This window comes from Podarcis tiliguerta, assembly GCF_965153285.1.
Source record: "Podarcis tiliguerta genome assembly, chromosome: 1".
NCBI classification, from domain to species: Eukaryota; Metazoa; Chordata; class Lepidosauria; order Squamata; family Lacertidae; genus Podarcis; species Podarcis tiliguerta.
In genome coordinates this window covers 65,253,928-65,272,469 of record NC_139534.1, presented here as the reverse complement: position 1 = coordinate 65,272,469, position 18,542 = coordinate 65,253,928, and the positions used below count along the sequence as shown (strand labels likewise).

At 40.3% G+C, this 18,542-nt stretch overlaps 1 protein-coding gene across 34 annotated transcripts in view; it reads right to left on the bottom strand.

The window, feature by feature from the left end:
* PLEKHA7 (pleckstrin homology domain containing A7) overlaps positions 1-18,542 on the bottom strand; it is a 155,530-nt gene that overhangs the window by 61,541 nt on the left and 75,447 nt on the right. For 31 of the 34 annotated variants that reach the window (XR_014515362.1, XR_014515363.1, XR_014515364.1 and 28 more), the window contains 3 exons: positions 12,660-12,743; positions 3,420-3,531; positions 13-117 (listed from right to left, as the gene is read on the bottom strand). Coding sequence is in view for 26 of the 34 variants with exons in the window: in XM_083458271.1 (XP_083314397.1) it covers positions 13-117; positions 3,420-3,531; positions 12,660-12,743 (301 nt within the window). In the remaining 8 variants the exon portion in view is untranslated. The remainder of the gene's footprint in view (positions 1-12; positions 118-3,419; positions 3,532-12,659; positions 12,744-18,542) is intronic. The other 3 variants (XR_014515368.1, XM_083458277.1, XM_083458260.1) reach the window with 1 other exon arrangement.

Below are 18,542 nucleotides of genomic sequence, written 5' to 3'. Positions count from 1 at the left end.
TTACAAACTCACCTGCTTATGAAGCCAGCCTCTCACCACAACAGGAACATTAGGGTTTCTCCGAATAGCCTGGTCTCTTTTCCCAAAACTGTGTATTTTATTGCCAGATTTTACCACCTTCAGACAAGTATAATACAGCAATAGTAAGTGCATGACATGAGCAAACATAAAAAGTACACATACAATGTATTTTTTTATAATGTTCCCTAATTTGTTACACAATAATGCAGTATTTAAACGATTTTGCCACAAAATGGGTATTATCAGTTACTATACAATTACACATGTTTCCATTTCCTCTACATCTTTTAATTCTTTCTAAGAATCCAGTTATTCAGCAACTCCTTTCTACAGACAGAACATCCTCAACTGGGGGTATATCTAGCAATTTATCATTGTATCTTGGGGCTAATCTGAATATATTAATTTATGCTGATCAAGAGGGAGGAAACTAGCAGAGGTCCTTGGGCTTCTGAACCCAAATTCAGACTAGACTTCAGCTTTTGTGAAAAACCCCTCCTGCTTAAATACTGGTATTTTGAAATCAAATCTTCTCTTTCAACTCCTCCTTAACTTCACACACTGACAGCACTGATCAATTATGTTAACTGAAACCATGGCGTAAGAATGAATGTGTCAACATGTTGGCTCCTCAGGATGAGCCACTTTCCTCCTCTCTGGGCTTTTAACACTCAGAGTATTGTCTGAACCCGGGATCACGGTTAAGGTCATTCTTCCTCAACCATGATCTGTAGCCAAGGTTTGTCATATGGTTAGATGTCATAGTCAAGAAGGAGAGACCTTAACCATGATCCAAAGTTCCAAAAACCTTGTTTTATGTGCCATCCCAGACTGACCTAAAAAGCTAGGAGGAGCAAAGTAGGTGTGAGCTCCTCAGCAGGAGCCCAAACATTTGCATAGTCATGGTAAGTCATACCCATGCTCAGAGTGATGTGTGAACTAGGCCAGTGAAAATCTGCCACATCACATTCACTTCCCATTGTAAGTCTTAAGTTTCATTATTCATTCTTTCTCTGATTATATAATGGGGCAGGGAGCCTAGCCCTGTCTTCTCCCATCCTTCGGTGTAGGCATGTCTGGAAATTTACCAAAGTCCTCTTTAAGGTCAAGTATGCAGCTTTCTCCTTTTCTATTTTCTAGTTTTAAGCACATAGTAATATATCAATATTGATTATACATGGGTAATATGTTCAATTTCTGCCATGAGCTTAGGGTGGCATAACATGATTGCACTAGTGAGTGATATATCATTTTATTCCTCAATATAGTAAAATCCTTAAACTTTTGCCATAGACACAAATCTTAATTTCAGGAGCAGAATCAGAATCACAATGACTGAATTTACCATAGAATAAAGCCTTTCACTCTTGGTTAAGCTCTTTCTACCTTCATGTCTATGTTAGGAGGTATAGTGAGAAAATAAATCTACTTAAATGTAGGCTTCCATACGGTCCATAATTTCCCTGAAGTAGCTTGCTAAAACCTGTCTTTTTTTTTTACTGCACATCACATTTTTATAACTATTCAATAGCAGGAATTCTCCAACAGTGTCATAAAGGGCTCCCCAGTCATGAAAGAAACTGCTGAAGCATCCTCAAGCATGACAGCCAGACAAAGACAATACCTCTTTTAGCTGGTTGTCCTCTCAACCTGAGCATGGGGCAATGAGTTACAAGAAGAAAGGAACCAGAGCCATATCAGCATGCAACAATCTTTACAGCTCTTCACCTCAGGGGCATACCAAATTAAGAAAACAATCAGCCATACTTGACCCCACTAGCTGTTTCAACTACGCAAACATACAATCATTTGAATGGTACTGCTTGGAAATGAGCAAAATGATACTTTATGCCTCAACAAGAGCTACACAAGAGTGGGACTTGGAGGAGTATCCTAGTAATGATATTTACATGTTTTTTGTTTTGTTTTGAAGGAAAATGCAACTAAAAACTTTTCCAGTTTCTAAAATAGGGATTTATACACCAAAATCAGCACCTTGAACTTGGTCCAGTAGCTAAATGGCAGCTGGTGCAATTATTTCAATAGCTGGGTAAAGTGCTGGCCTGATCCATCTCGCTGTTCCACAGCATGACAAGAATCTATTGGATTCCATTGATCTCCAGGAGTAGATCATCACAATCTGTCTACCACCCCTGCAGTGAATGACTGAAGCTACAAGTACAACCTCATCATGAAAACAGGGTGATATCTACACCCCTGTTTTCAGACCATGCCTTCCTCCCTCTGGAGCAAAAACTGAAATTAATACTGTGCTCTGCCCTATGTGTCGGATCAGTGACAACCTGAGACAGCCTCATGGTTGTCATGGAAGATATGAAGTCATGAGCCAGAACAACCAAGGTAGCTTCAATATGGACATTCATCAAACACCACATACAAGACCACCTCTGCCAGCTCAGTCAGAGAAGCTGCTGGACAGCAGGGTGGACAGTGCACCAGCAACAACTATTACTGTGTCCTTGGCATAATACCAGGTACAGGACCTCACAGTAAGCTCCAAGACAGAGGGTGTTCCTGGTGATGGAAGTTCTACGGACCATAGCCACTCCTCTCTTCCATTCTCTCCCCAGTTCCTGCAAGCCAATGTTTACGCAGCATTGAGTATCCAGGTGGGTGCAGCTGGGTCAGATCAACTCCTCCCAGCACACCCACCCAGGCTCAGTAATACACGCCAGATCAGCACTCTCATCCAGGAACAAATAATGGATAACAGGTCAGTGAGCACAGCAGATAAGCAACCAGGAACCAGCCCATGGCAGTGGTGGGAGCAAGGAACAAGGCGTACATAGGTTTGCCCCCATCTTCCATGGTAACCTATCGCCTCCCCATGGCTACAACTCCCACTACCCATGATCACTGAAACTGGGATGGCATCACCCTGCCCTTCCTTCTCAAACTCCTCCCAAACATATTATGCAAACAACAACAGTCCATCAAGAAAATCTACCACAACCAATTATACATATACAGAGCTCCCTAGTCCATAAGGGGTTCCTTTTAATTTCTGTTATCAGAGCAGCTTTATAAAATGACACTGTGCAATATAATGAATGGTGCAGCCAAACACCATGATACAGTATATAATTTTTAAAAAAGATTTAAAAGAAATGCTTAAAGCTGATATTGCCCAGGTAAACAGTGTGAAAGAAAAAACTGAAAGCAATGAAATAGAGAACATGTACCACAGTGGTTAAGAGAAACAGGAAGCTTCTAGCTCAAATCTTAACTCAGCCATGAATCACTGTATGACCTCAAAATGACTGATGTGCCATATCTGTGCAGATCTAATGAAGTGCAATGATCACCTTGCCCAAGGGCTAAGCTCAGTCCTTGATACTGTTCACATTTCTGAATAAGGGGGTGGGTATGTGTCTTACCTTGGAGCCAGGTTTTGTATCTACAGTGGATGTAGTCACTGCAGTAGATGTTTCACTGACCATGCTTGAGGGTCTTTGGTTTATCCGATGCTTGGACATAAGTGAATTTTGCCTAGGAAAAAAAGAATAGGGCGTTTATTACATATTTAAGCTCCCCCACCCCCAGGGGCCTTTTGCTCTTGTATAAGCATGCCACAAAAGAATAGATGGAACTTGTGAGCTTTTCTACACTTGCGCCAATGCAGTAAACTGTTCACTTACAACAGCTTTTATTACAGATATCACTGCTAACAGAAGCATGCTCATTAAGTCTGTCCTGCAATCTAAACACTATCTTCTATAGTTCAGCTAACAGATGTGCATTAATTTACTTACATTATATTTAACACATTTATACATTGAAATGATTTTAAGAGCCAAATAAGCTGATACAGTCAATAACTGTAATTTTCTGCAGAGTGCAAGAAATTTTTATTTAGCTATTTCTGTACATGCAACTGAACAGGACCCAAGAGGGGCACATCAGGCCAACACCAGCTTCAGGCATTACAAAAGTGTGGGGTCCTTCCCAGTTTGGGCTAGCAACAACTTCCTGGTCAAGCTCACTCTCAGATCTGACAACAACTTGGAGGAGGTAGTCTCCTTCCTGATGAAGCACCTACTCCGGGGGATAGTGCTACCCCTAGTGGCCAATCCTGTGTCACCAAGGATGTGTAGAGATAAAGGGCCACAAGGTTAAGAGCGCAGGAGTGTGCAGAGGCTGAAATGAGAACCAACACAGTCAGTAAGCAGAGCAGGGGTGGTGAACCTGTGGCTCTCCACAGATGTTGTTGGACTACAACTTCCATCAGTCCCCAGCCAGCATGGCCAATCATCAGGGATGATGCTTTCAATCAGTTTCAGCTGGTGGCCCAGCTGCACACCTATCTGGATAAGGATAGCCTAACTTTTGTTGTCTATGCCCTGGTAACCTCTAGGTTAGATTACTGCAACACGTTATAAGTGGGCTGCCTCTGAAGATGGTGCAGAATTCAGTGGCCAGGTTGCTCACTGGGGAAAGACGGTTTGAGCATATAATGTCAATCCTGATCCAACTGCACTGGCTGCCAATTAGTTTTTGGGTCCAAATCTAAGTGCTGATTTTGACTTTTAAAACTTTAAATGGCTGAGGACCACAATACATTAAGAACTGCTTCTCCCCATATGAACCAACCCAGAGCCTGCAATCATCATTTGGGGCCCTTCTTCATATGCCTCTTCTGCAAGAGGTCCAGAGGGCAGCAACCAGAGAATGTGTGTTTTCTGCAGTGGTGCCCTGCTTGTGGAATGCTTTCCCTGGGAGGTTTGCCTGATGCCTTACATATTATTAGGTGCCGGGCAAAAACATTCCTCTTCTCCCAGGCCATTGGCTAATTAAACAAACTGTGTGTTTTTTAAACTGGGGGGGTATTGTTTTTGTTTGTTATTATGGTATGTATTTCTGTGTTTTAATATTGTAAACCGCTGTGTGATCTTTGGATGAAGGGAAGAATAGAAATAATAATAATAATAATAATAATAATAATAATAATAGTTATTGTTAAGAAGATACAGCTAAAACCACACATCAATGTTATAGAAAAAATTAAATGTTAAGAAAACTAATTAAGGGAACAGGAGCAGGTAAGCAGCGCCTACTTTAGAGATGAGGTCAGTGAGTGCCACATGAGTTTTTGTTGCTACTAGTTAATGCAAAGCCAGTATTAAATAAAACATCAACCATTCAGGATTCATTTCAGCATGAGACCTAGTTCACTCAGGTGTTTCAGTTAGTGGTCACTCAGATGATTTCACATTGCAAGCAGTAACCAAGGCTATCATGGGCAAGAAATTTTGAGCTAGGTTCAATTCATGAGCCATGGAAATTGAATGTTCTTGCCATTAGCACTTATTTGGAACTCCAGCAAGTACAAAACAGGGAAGCTGACTTACTGACTCACAACATCATCTTGACTACATGATCCTCTACATGTCAAACTTAAAAAGTAAAGCACACTTTTCTGCTGGTGGCTGTCTTATAAATTTCCACTACAAAAACTCAAGGGTGTTTATTTGCATTAGAAAGCTGGGAACACACACACACATATACACATAAGCTTTCATACTGGGGCAGCCTAGAAACTGGAAAAGCAGCAAGTGAAATAAATGCCTTTAGCTACCAAGTCTCTGAATGCCAGGAGATAACAGACAAGTGTGTGATTTCCCACATTCATATTTGTAAGACTGATCATGTTGCCTCTTCATTTTTCCATTAACTATATCAAGACTCTTGATTTTTCCTGCAGATATGAAACCATTCTTATAGCTTCCCTCTTCCCAGAGCATCCCCATTGTTATGACAAATCACGTGAAATATTTCATTTTATAGAATAAATATAAAACCAAGAATTTCTACTGAAAGGATAGACAGATGAGAAGAAAATTCCAGCCAACTTAATGATGGCAAGGGTGGAATTTAAAAGAAATTTTTATTCCAATTTCTAATAGTGGAGTGTGTGTTTTTGTAAGCTGAACGGTACAATTAATTGACATACAAAAACATGCAAATAACCAAAACACAAACCTGCCCTATTTTACTGAAGGAATGTTAAATATAAGATCATGTTTACCTTTATGTTCAGGGAATGAAAGCAGCTAATTCTTTAAATGGAATACTATGAACTTTTATGAAGGATGAAAACTCAGCAACAGTAGGGGAGGAGCTTTCTAACTGTTGTTATAGCTCATTACACTTAATAAATGGCACATTTTAATATCACATCTATATGCTAAACACGATGAGCATACTCAGCTTCTTCCTTTGACATCTGCCCATTGTGTTTTCCTTGCTGTGCACAGAAAGAAAAATAGGATTTCTTATTTCACTTCCTACTATGCAAGTCGGTATCTGCCTCTTTACAAGGTCAGAGGTGGGTGGGTGGGTGTTTCTTTTTCAGAGCAAAAGAGCTTGCTCCTCACGTTTCAGAACTAACTTTGCCATGCACCACCACTAATCTACTAGGGAAGTAATGTTATGCTGACATTTCTCATTAAAATCTAACCTGGTATCTGTAGTAGTGGTGGTGGTGGTGGTATGCCAAACCAGCATAAATGAGCAAGCTTATTCAAAGTTTGTATAAATTATCTGGTATGGAACTGTTTAAAATATTTGACTGAATAAATAAATTACTTTTGTCGTGATCATTGTAAATACTGGAGACAGTAACAGCAACAATGGCCTGCTTCAGGTTCAATGATTAAGGGGTTTTCTCAGGAAGGTGGAGGGTGTGTATGCTGTGTCCTGTTGGTGTAATGCTGGTGGCACTCACCCTTCATCTGATAGGAAATGCTCCATGGGTGGGGACAAAATGGGGGGGGGGGTTGAGGAGGGTCAGTTGAGGAGGAGTGAGAAATGTCCCTATTTTCATCTGAAGTATGTTGGAGGGTATGATCTTTAGTGTGTCCAATTTGGACATCATAACTAACAATGGTCAGAGTAAATTTATTGATTGGTGTTTTTCTTTTAAAAAAATTATTATTCTTTGGTAGATTTGCAAAAAGAAAAACACATACCAATAAATAAATTTTAGAAGATGCAGACACACAAAGCATTTTTCAAAAAATCAAACAAAGCAGCCACTACAAGCTGCCTAAGGGAGGAAGAAGAAAAGGAGTTTGGATTTGATATCCCGCTTTATCACTACCTGAAGGAGTCTCAAAGCGGCTAACATTCTCCTTTCCCTTCCTCCCCCACAACAAACACTCTGTGAGGTGAGTGGGGCTGAGAGACTTCAGAGAAGTGTGACTAGCCCAAGGTCACCCAGCAGCTGCATGTGGAGGAGCAGAGACGCGAACCTGGTTCCTCAGATTACGAGACTACCGCTCTTAACCACTACACCTGACAGCAGCAGAGAGGCAACGAGATGCTCCCTTGCCGCCGCTAGGGACAAGTGCCAGCTCCCCCCTCCTTGAGCTTGGCAGCGGCAGCACTGGCAGGGGAAATAGCGACATTTTGGGATCAAATCAGAAGCCAAGATGGCTTTCATAATTCCAGGACTGACCCTGGAAAACAGGGAGCCTTGGAGGATATGAAAGACAAACTAACCAGAATTGCCTCAAAATAATGGTTCGCAAACCCATTTCTTGTTGAGTTTCATTGTTTCAAAACATGTTTTGGAGGCAAATCCAGTTACCATTGTTTGTCTGATCTGAATGTTCTGGAAAACTACAGTTGGATTACAAGACAGGTGGAAGTGCATGAGCCCACATGGTGTTCCTGATTGCCAAGAAGTGTTTCGTGCCTCACATTTAGGTAGCCCTTGAGCAGGTTCAGACAAACCTTGGCTTCCCAATCATACTTTCTTTGGAAAAAAACAGCATGTTTGGATGGCACACGAAGCCAAAGGCTATCACCTGTTGTTCCCTGAACGAAATGGGAGTGCTTGAGCTGTGATCCAGAACACAGCTTTTGCACATTATGGTTTAAACGAGCCTCCCCTCCCCGCACCCTTCAGATATTTTGAACTACAATTCCCATTATCCATGACCATTGATCATGCTGGCTGGGACTGATGGGAGCTGTAGTTCAACAACTTCTGGAGAGCACCAAGTTGGGGAAGTTTTAAACAAACCATACAACTTGACTTAGTGTCATATGTGCCAGTAACATACAAACCAGAAAACAATGGTTTGAGCAAACCATAACATTAGAATTGGAAACTACCAGTTTGAATGTTATTTTTCAGTCCAGTGTTGTACAAGCAAACCATGGTATGCCACAAAACCAGAAGTGCAAGAGGAAAATGCATCACATAAGTGGGGGATGAATGGGACTGAATCAGCACAAGGTTCATTGCATCCTAGCTGAAGAATGGTTGTGCTTGATTAATATTCCAGTAATGTAGTACAAACTTTCAAGATCTATTTTATATCATGCAGCTTTATTTTCATAATAAATAAATGGGTCATACTCAGAGTAGACTCACTGAAATCAATGGACTTACACTAGTCATGTCTTTTGATTTAAGTGGGTCTACTCTGAATTTGACTTGGTTGGTTTCAAACTGACTAAGGTGAAAAGGAAAGAATGATATGTCAGTATCACTAAACACATTTTGCTAGCTCTGCATATTAATTAAAAATCAAACCCACACAGCAGTTTTTGAACAAAGCTATATGCCATTATGCCACGGGAGATTTGATTGTTTATGTCATAGAAGGGGGCCAGGAAAAACAAACAGAAAACAATGAAGTATTATTTAGACTCAGAGGAATAAAAGCAGTTTAAAAGGACAAGGTCTCTGGAGGACAAGGAAGATGCTCAATTTTGCCAACAGAAAAAGGTTGCCACATTAAGTTAATTATCTGTTGCAGAATCAAGTCATAACACGCTAGTTAACAAAGTCAATTTTAACTGAACACATCTATTTAATAAACCTTAATTAGGGTTTTATACATTAAGAGAATAAATTTTCACTACCTTCTCAAATTATAGAGACATGTGAGAATAGATGAGTGCATTCTTTTACATTTAATGACAGTTGTCAAAACCAATTTTAAAATAAGTTACTTTAGTCTTTCGGTGTACATAGGCTCACATGCAAGTAAAAACATGATACATTAGTTGTGCCAGAAGTAACATGCTCCTTACAAGTGTTAATTTAAAACAGTTTCTTTGCTTGCTAGAATCTATCCCCATTTTTAAAAGGGAAAAATACTATAGCTTAGACCAAGTGTCAGAATATGGAAGAAAATGTAGTTATGCATGAATGAATGTGGTGGGGTTTTCTGTTTTATTTTATACCAACAATGACTCCTATTCATCTAAACCAAAGTGCTCGTGCCATACTAATTTTAAAGCATCAGACAACAGAGTTTGTTAAAAAACCTGCGCAATTTGTAAATGGAAAAAGAGGACTCAAATTAGCAACATAAAGAACAGAAGGTTGAGTCTAAGAGCACGGCTGAATGTGGCTATACTGTGCAACATATTGCTGCACAGAAACCTTACAACTTCTTATCTACCTTTAACACAGCCAAAGGGGAGCTCTGACAAATTGGCTGTCCTGAATGTTTCTGTGGCTGTCACTGATATTCAATGAAAGAATAAACGAAATAGGTAGGTAACAGCAATTCTTGGGTCATTGTTCATTATTTCTCCTACAAAAGAGCAACCTATCAGATGAAAACAGCTAGTGAACATGACAATCAGCTTCATGGTTTCATTCAAGACAGGCACAGGTCGGCCTCCAACATCTACTTGGGATTAATTATATTTTTAGAACCCAACTGTTAAGCTGATTCCACCCTTCAAAAAAAGGCAGTTTCATTAAAAGGCTTTGCAATATTAGATGCTTGCATGTGCACTATTTAAGAATTCGCTTAATTTTTATTTATTCTACCTTGTCCTTCCTCTCACAATATCCCAGGGTGGCTTACAACAATGATCAAAAGCTAACACTAAAAGCAAATTAATTCACACCCCACAATTGGTATGGATGCCTTCCATTTAGACTTTGTAGGAAGGCTGAGTTTCAGAAAGTGGCAGATTCAGAGCTCTTTAATAATAGTCTCAAACAAAGTTTATGACCTTTTTGAATAATTTATCCTATATATTAGCATATGCTATAACAGTTGCTGTCTTCTTTTCTCTACATCAGAGGAAAAAGATATTTTTAGTATTTTGCTATCTTATTCATTCACTGCCAAGAGAGAACATACGTATGGTGATTTACATAAAGAATTCTATTTGGCAAATAAACACTTTGAAAATTATTATGCTGTCAGATGTATCTATACCCAGATAATACATTTGTCTTTCTCAGCGAATATCTGCACCTTTTACACGCTTTCCATTAATTAATTTCACTGGAGTTTTTGCGGCAAATTTCCTGATAGATTGCACTCAAAAGTTTCTTTTCTGCAGTTCCTTGCTAAATCATAAAATCAAAGAACTGTACAGCTGAAAGGAATACAAACCTTCATAGAGCTTTTTTTATTTTGCGATAATGATCTAATTTCTGACTTATTTATAGCATTTTTTACCTCTGTGTGTACCTTCACCCCCAGTCTCTGCTTTTCCAGGCTAAATATACCCAAATCTCTCAACCATTCCTCATAAGGGCTTCGTTTCCAGACCCTTGATCATCTTGGCTGCCCTCCCTTCCAGATTGTCCTTAAATTGCAGAGCCCAGAACTGGACACAGTATTCCAGGTAGGGTGTGACCAAGGCAGAATAGAGTAGGACTTTTACTTCTGTTGATGCACCCTAGAATAACATTAGGGTTTTTTTTTTACTGCTGCAGCACACAGTTGACTCATGTTTGATCCTTTTCAGATACACTATTAGCAAGTCAGGTGTCCCCCATATTATATTTGTACAGTTGGTTATTCCTGTCTGCTGTTTGTTTCAATGGAAATTCTTTTTGTTAGCCTTGGCTCAGTTCTTCAGTCTGTTAATGTCACCCCAATTCTGTCTTCTGTGGCATTAGCTACTCCCAGTTTCATCATCTGCAAATTTGATGAGCATTGCCTCAATTTCTTTGTCCAAGTCATTTACAAAGATGTTGAACAAAGGGCCTAGGATTGAACCCTGCAGCAGAACCTTAATTGCCACTTCTTTCCAGGATGACGAGAAACCAGAAAGCAAGTACTCTCTGGGGTTTGGTCAATCAACCAGCTTGCAAATTCACCTAACAGCTACCTTGTCCATACCAGCTTCATCGCAAGAATATCAAAAAGTTCCACTGAAATAAAGATACAGATAAGGATGATATCCTTCCTTCAAAAAGCAACCTTGAGCCTTTCACATTTTCAGCTAGTGAGAGATCTGAGAGATGAAAAGAGGTATCTCTAGGAGTTCTGGCTGAGTTCACTGGCAGTCATTGTCTCATTATCAATTTTTAACATCTTCTGCCATCCCTATTTTATCAATCTGTGGTATACTGCAAGCCTTCTGGATAGGATTATCCCACTTCCATGCCCTTTCAAGTGACTAGAACACGGTGTGAAGTGAGAAGCAGTATGTGAAAGACTGGATAAAATTTACTATATGAAGTATATCTTATGTTTCTGGAATAAATGGTTTAAAAAAGAGACCTATATCAACTAATTGGTCACTAGTTAATCAGCTGTTGGACTGAAATACTAGATATTGACTGTGACTGTAGGACTGCAGGAAAAGTTGCAGAACTTCAGCAATTGATTGTGGACTAAGCAAAGTTATTAGATATGTTTCTGTAGCAGCACTGAAGTGATATGATCTCTCTCTATTTATGGCAAAGCTCCAAGGGGCCACATGCCAGTGGTGGGAAAGGCCAGAGTCAGAAGTGGATGCACAATACAAATAAAGGTTACCTTTGTGCAGCAGACGAGTTTTGACACACACTCTAACACTCCTTGCTATCATCCATCTAGGCAAGCAAGATGCATTGTCAGTGTTCAAAGGCATATTCCATACAAAAACACTTAGGGGAATGTGGAAGATGGCAGGTGAGTGTTGTGGCCTGTAGAAAGAGGATGTGGCCTGGGGAGAATCCCAAAGGTCAGACAGAGAAGCCTGGATTTGGCCCTTGGGCTCGATGTTCCACAGCCATTATTTAGATCTATGTGAATGAACCTCAATGAGCCTTGACAAACTTCAGGATTACTAGCTCCTCCTTTCCCCTCTCCTCCTCCTGTGCAGCCAGGAGAATGACTTTCACAGAGTTTAGTTTCATTTTTAAAGAATCTTGGGGTAATATTATTTTAAACCAGGCATCCTCGATTTGAACTAACTCCATAGCTTCACAGTAAGGCTGCTTCATGGTTTACAAATCTGTAAACTACCTAGACTGTTTTAAACCAGGACCCTCAGGTTTGAATGCAATGCTAAGCAGGGATTATTTAAAAGTGAAACTAAACTTGGCAGAATTTCTTTTCCTGGCTGTGTGAGAGAAGGAGGGAAGAAGGAGGAGCATGCAGGTTTGTGGGTTTGCTTTGGCTCCTTGAGAGTTGTCCTGACCATAATCTTTGACTTCAGAAAAAATTCTGATTCTCTAAAGTTACTATTTCTAAAAAAACTTTTTAGTATCAATGCAGAAGGTAAGTTTGCAGTTGGGAATAATTTTGATAAATAATGTATTTTAGTTGTACATGTTTGCGTTTATCTTGCAACACAAAAATTCAAATGTTTACAACGCATCCTATTTTGTAAAAAGTAGTAAGACTGATCAATCTACTTACTCCTCTTGTAAAATAAACTCAACGTTTTCTGGGGAAAACTGGCCAGTCACAGGATGCCTAAATGTTGTGGTCTGCTGGTTGTGGCTGAAAGGAAAACCAGAATGTAATTTAATACCAAAGCAAGGACAACTCTGAGAAAATTACAACTTTTCAAAAATATTTGCTCTGCCCAGTTGCTGATCTTACAAAGAGATCATATTTCCTGCAGTGCAGCAGGAACATTAGATCCTTTTATCTCTTTTGTCACAGGCTTATTGAATCTATGAGAGATCTACTATCCCATTTAAGTCCAAAATAAGGACATCATTTGTTACATACACTTCTGATATTTAATAGAAACAAAAAAAGTATGTTTCTATCATCACCACCAAATGCTTGCTCCCATATTGAACACCGGTTACATTTTTTTTGTACAGGCAGGAGAAACAGAGTCTTGTCTCAAAAAAACAAACAAACATTCCAAGAGATAAATTCGATACCACACACTCAATGTTATGCTGTACAATCAGTACATAGAAAGTAAACAGCTCTAGCAATAAGAAATGTTGCTGTCAACATTTATTTCCCCAATATAGTTTTGACTTTTACTGAACAAAATTTAAAACTAGCTAAAGCTATTGTACAAATGATCTCCACTGATGAGACCAGTGTGTTATTAACCTATAATGTAATCTCAGGGAAAGTTTGTCAGTGTTCAGTAGTACTGTATAAGGCTCTCCTATGCTTTCATAGCCATTCACAATTGGATTCTTCCTACAAAGGTATAACCCTAAAATGATACTTGTGAAGTAGGAATCTCCTACTCAGGAATACCCTGAGCTGGTATTTTGGCATTTCTTGAACTCTCTGTGGCAGAAAAACTGAAGGCACTTTCGAAAACAATTGGCTTGGCCACTTACTCTTCAAAGAAAAAAATGGTGAACATCACATCAGCTATCTTTAAGCTCTGGGGCATTCCTAAAGTAGGTCTTTGGATAATAAATAATAATAATAATAATAATAATAATAATAATAATAATAATAATAATTTATTATTTATACCCCACCCATCTGGCTGAGTTTCCCCAGCCACTCTGAGCGACTTCCAATCAAGTGTTAAAAACAATACAGCATTGAATATTAAAAACTTCCCTAAACAGGGCTGCCTTCAGAGGTCTTTTAAAAAGAAGATAGCTGCTTATTTCCTTCACATCTGAAGGGAGGGCATTCCACAGGGCGGGCGCTACTACTGAGAAGGCCCTCTGTCTGGTTCCCTGTAACCTCACTTCTCACAATGAGGGAACCGCCAGAAGGCCCTCGGTGCTGGATCTCAGTGTCCAGGCTGAACGATGGGGGTGGAGACGCTCCTTCAGGGATACAGGACCGAGGCCGTTTAGGGCTTTAAAGGTCAGCACCAACACTTTGAATTGTGCTCAGAAACATACTGGGAGCCAATGCAGATCTCTCTGTGGTCCCGGCGGCCACTCCCAGGACCAGTCTAGCTGCCGCATTCTGGATTAATAGCAGTTTCCGGGTCACCTTCAAAGATAGCCCCACGTAGAGCACATTGCAGTAGTCCAAGCGGGAGATAACTAGAGCATGCACCACTCTGGCAAGACAGTCCTCAGGCAGGTAGGGTCTCAGCCTGCATACCAGATGGAGCTGGTAGACAGCTGCCCTGGACATGAAGCATGAAGCATGTTTTTTAGACAGCATATGCATGAGCTGTGTGACCTGTATGCAGCCCATGTGCACAAATGGGAACAAACCAGAAGGCCACAGTTAATCATAGCTGTGCAGTATATAATACAGTGGTACCTTGGGATGCGAACGGGATCCATTCCAGAGCCCCCTTCACATCCCGAACGGAACGCAAGATGTGACGGTGCGGCTGCGCGTGTGTGGGTCGCGTTTCGCCGCTTCCGCGCGTGATGTCATTTTGAGCGTCTGCACATGCGCGAGCAGCAAAACCCAGAAGTAACGCGCTCCATTACTTCCAGGTTGCCGTGGAGCGCAACTCGAACACGCTCAACCTGAAGCACATTCAACTCAAGGTATGACTGTAACTGAGAACTAAGGTCAGTAGTTACTAAACAAGTCAGGTTTAGTAAGCCACCTTTAAATCACAACTTTATATCCTTGCTGGTTTTGAACAAATTAGCAAGTTCCCTGAGTTAGAACATAACAAGAAGTTCTTCTTGTTCTTCCTGGCTTGTTTCTCCATTCGTGCAACAACAAAGAATGTGAGAGTGCACGGCTCATAGAGATCATCTGAATGTATCCAGAGGGTGACAAAATGCATCCAGAAAAGCTATAAGCAAATAGAAGAAGAAATTAAATATTCGAAGTACGCTATGTAGCTAGCAAAACCTGTTCCGTATCTACTGGAAACAACAACAGTAAAATCCCTCCAAATACCAGCAATGGAGATAGTTCCATCTCCTTAAGAGCTATATTTAAACAGTCTCTAACAATAGCTCTTAAATAAAGCACCAAAAATGGCAATCAGTTCTGCCTAAATTCCTTCACTGGTCCTCAAAATATTTCAATTAGCATCCTTTACTTTGAACAGCTATTTAATCTGGTTGAAGTACATTCCAGTAAGATACACCTGGCTTTGGAGGTCAGCTGTTGCTCTTTTCACCAGCAAGCGCTATTCAAATTCTGTCCTTTCCTGTTGGTTAATTATTCCTGCATGGCTCAAGGTTAACTGCTAAATACCTTTTTAACAGGACTGAATAGATTGCTGAGTGCAGGGAAGAGAAGACTTGCAACTGGCTGCATATTTCCACGTCTGGGCAGGTTAAATCAGACATAACACAAAACACCTTTTCTCTCACACATTCCTACACTTCTCTTTTGTCTGTTAATTAGCTTTCCAGATATATATCAAAAAAGTTCCCATTTGATTTTTTAAAATGCACATAAAAATATGTAATTAGAGTCATTATCTTGAGATCTTCCATCCCAGGAGTAGGTACTATATTGAAGTTATTAAATCACCAGGAGCACACACAAAATATGTGTTGCAAATCTATGCAAACAGTAATTTATAACGTGTTTATCTATCACAACCAAGCTTCAATTATTCTAAACTATAAACTCAAAATTTACAAGGGCTGGGATCCAATATGCTACTTTAGGCAATTCCATTAGACTGCCTAAATAAGGTACTTGAGATACTTAATCCCTTCTTCTATTTGCTTATAGCTCTCCTGAATGCCTGGGAAAAGTGGAAGGTGAAAGGAGTTCTCTTATTCATGAAAGAACTACTCTGGATCCAAGTCATTGTCTTCAGTAAAATACACAGCCTGATAATATATTAAATATATGGATAAATTATAGGTATCTTTGACAAAGTACTGGCTACTGTAATATAGTAATAATGTATTGATGAGCAATACTGGATTGATCAGCTGTTTAATTGATCCAGTTGAATGTCTAATCTGATAAACTTGCAAATCTGGCTTAATTTTTAGACCTTAAATGATAAATCCCCAGCATCTCCAGGTAGGGCATAAGAGTACCCTATCTGAAATCCAGGAGAGCTGCTGCCAGTCAGTATACACAATAGTGAGTTAGATGAACCAATGGATTCTCACCTCAAATTCCCATTAAAGCCATGAGAAAACCAGGAAGATGTATGAAACCAACCCACCTTTTGCACAGGGAGGCCCCACCAAAAACTCCTCCATTCCCTGGCTCTCACCCAGGGTAACAGAAGAGAGTGCCCTGCATGGCATGACCCAAAGAGATGATACCCTTAGAGGTCTCATCCTGCAAAGCTTGCCCTGCTGCTAGGCACTCTGACACCCACAGTGGCACTTCCAAACAAAATGCCAGCCAGAGCGCTCCTAATGAAGCACCCAGAACTGGCTCAATTCATTAAATCAAGAGTTAGTGTCACTTCCCTTCATACCCACTCCTGAGCTGTCAGAAAAGTTCCAACTGCACTTAAAGTGTCATTAGTTCTCAGCAGGGCAGATGTTTCAAGACCAAGGGCGGGTGGGGAATACAAGGGAACAGTCAGCCACCCCAGCTCAGATGCTACAGCCTTTGCTCCTCAGCATCAAAGTTGTTGCTGCTGCCGCCATAGGCATCAAAAGAGTTGCAAGCAGTGCCTTTCCCCACCCCCACCCCGACCCAAACAGTAGCCAGAGCTTTCCCAAGGACTAGCTCAAGTGTTGCTGGCCAGGAAATTAAGGGTTAGTGTCATGTCCCATTTCTCCTCTGACTAGCATTTTTTCTTGGCTAAACGAGAGATGATGCCACTGCAGTAGAAAAAGGTGAGGAGAATAACATGCTGCAATGAATAGTCGTCATGCTAGCTATAGCACCATGTTTGATGGAATTGAGCAGAATAAAAAATGGGAGAAATTTAAAACTCTTCCCTCTACAGTACTGTATTATTTAGCATTTATTTACAGAGAACTCTGCAAATTAGGTAATATTTCAGCATTCTCTTGATTTAAATCATCATCTCACATTACGTGAAGGTTAATTTATCAGACACTGAAACATATACATAAACATATCTACTATAAAAATGAAAAAAAATGCTATAAACAAAGAACACTGATTGCTTTGGTATATGACTCCAGCACTGCTTTGTTTGTAAGAAATATTTTCCACAACACAATAATTCAGCACTTTGATTAACCACCAACAACGTAAAATCTAGAAATCCAGAGTTAAATCAGCAAAACTTTAGGGGAAAAACATCTTCAAGTTAGATCACACCAATAAGTTTTTCTTTCCCAACTGAGAAAAATGATTTCATTGGCTTAAAATTTAAGATAACTTAATGGAGTTCACGCAGGGACGCGGGTGGCGCTGTGGGTTAAAGCCTCAGCACCTAGGACTTGCCGATCGAAAGGTCGGCGGTTCGAATCCCCGCAGCAGGCTGCGCTACCCTTGTTCGGTCCCAGTGCCTGCCGACCTAGCAGTTCGAAAGCACCTCCGGGTGCAAGTAGATAAATAGGGACCGCTTACCAGCGGGAAGGTAAACGGCGTTCCGTGTGCTGCGCTGGCTCGCCAGATGCAGCTTGTCACGCTGGCCACGTGACCCGGAAGTGTCTTCGGACAGCGCTGGCTCCCGGCCAAAGAGTGAGATGAGCGCACAACCCTAGAGTCTGTCAAGACTGGCCCGTACGGGCAGGGGTACCTTTACCTTTTAATGGAGTTCACAGCAGTGAAGTTCCCCTTCTCTCTTCCCTACAGCAGCCCCTCATGCCCCCCCATTCTTACAGAAGGCCTCCCCATTGCCCAAGGAGGATTTTTGAGGAATGCAAGTGACTGTTGGGAAGGGGAAGGAAACATTATTGCCACGACTTTCCCTAGGTTAACTTACGCTAGGATCCAAGTCAGTAAGTTTTTGAGTGCACTATACAGCACGTTAACAACAACAACAACAACAATTTATTTATACCCTGCCCATTTGGCTGGGTTTCCCCAGCCACTCTGGGCGGCTCCCAACAGAATATGATGATGATGATGAAGAAGAAGACAAAACAAAACATCAAACATTAACAACTTCCCTAAACATGTTATATCAAAGAGTTGTCAGTTTATTTTACTTATTTTTTTCATAAAATTTATACACTGCTTGATTGTTCAAAAAACCCTCAAAGTGGTTTACAAAAGATAAAATAGTAAAATCAAGAAAAATTCCTTTTTTAAAACATTACTTACTTTAAAACATACACTTACTTTAAAACATAAAAAAGTTAAAAGTACTAAAACAGACTGAAATGACCTCAACTTTCTAAGCATCTGGGAAGGCTTTGCTATTGGGAATTTATGTTAAAAAATCTAGAATATATGGATATGGGTCAAGCTTTTTTGAATGGTATAAAGGCAATATATTCAGATCAGAGAGCGAAATTAATTGTTAATAATGTTACA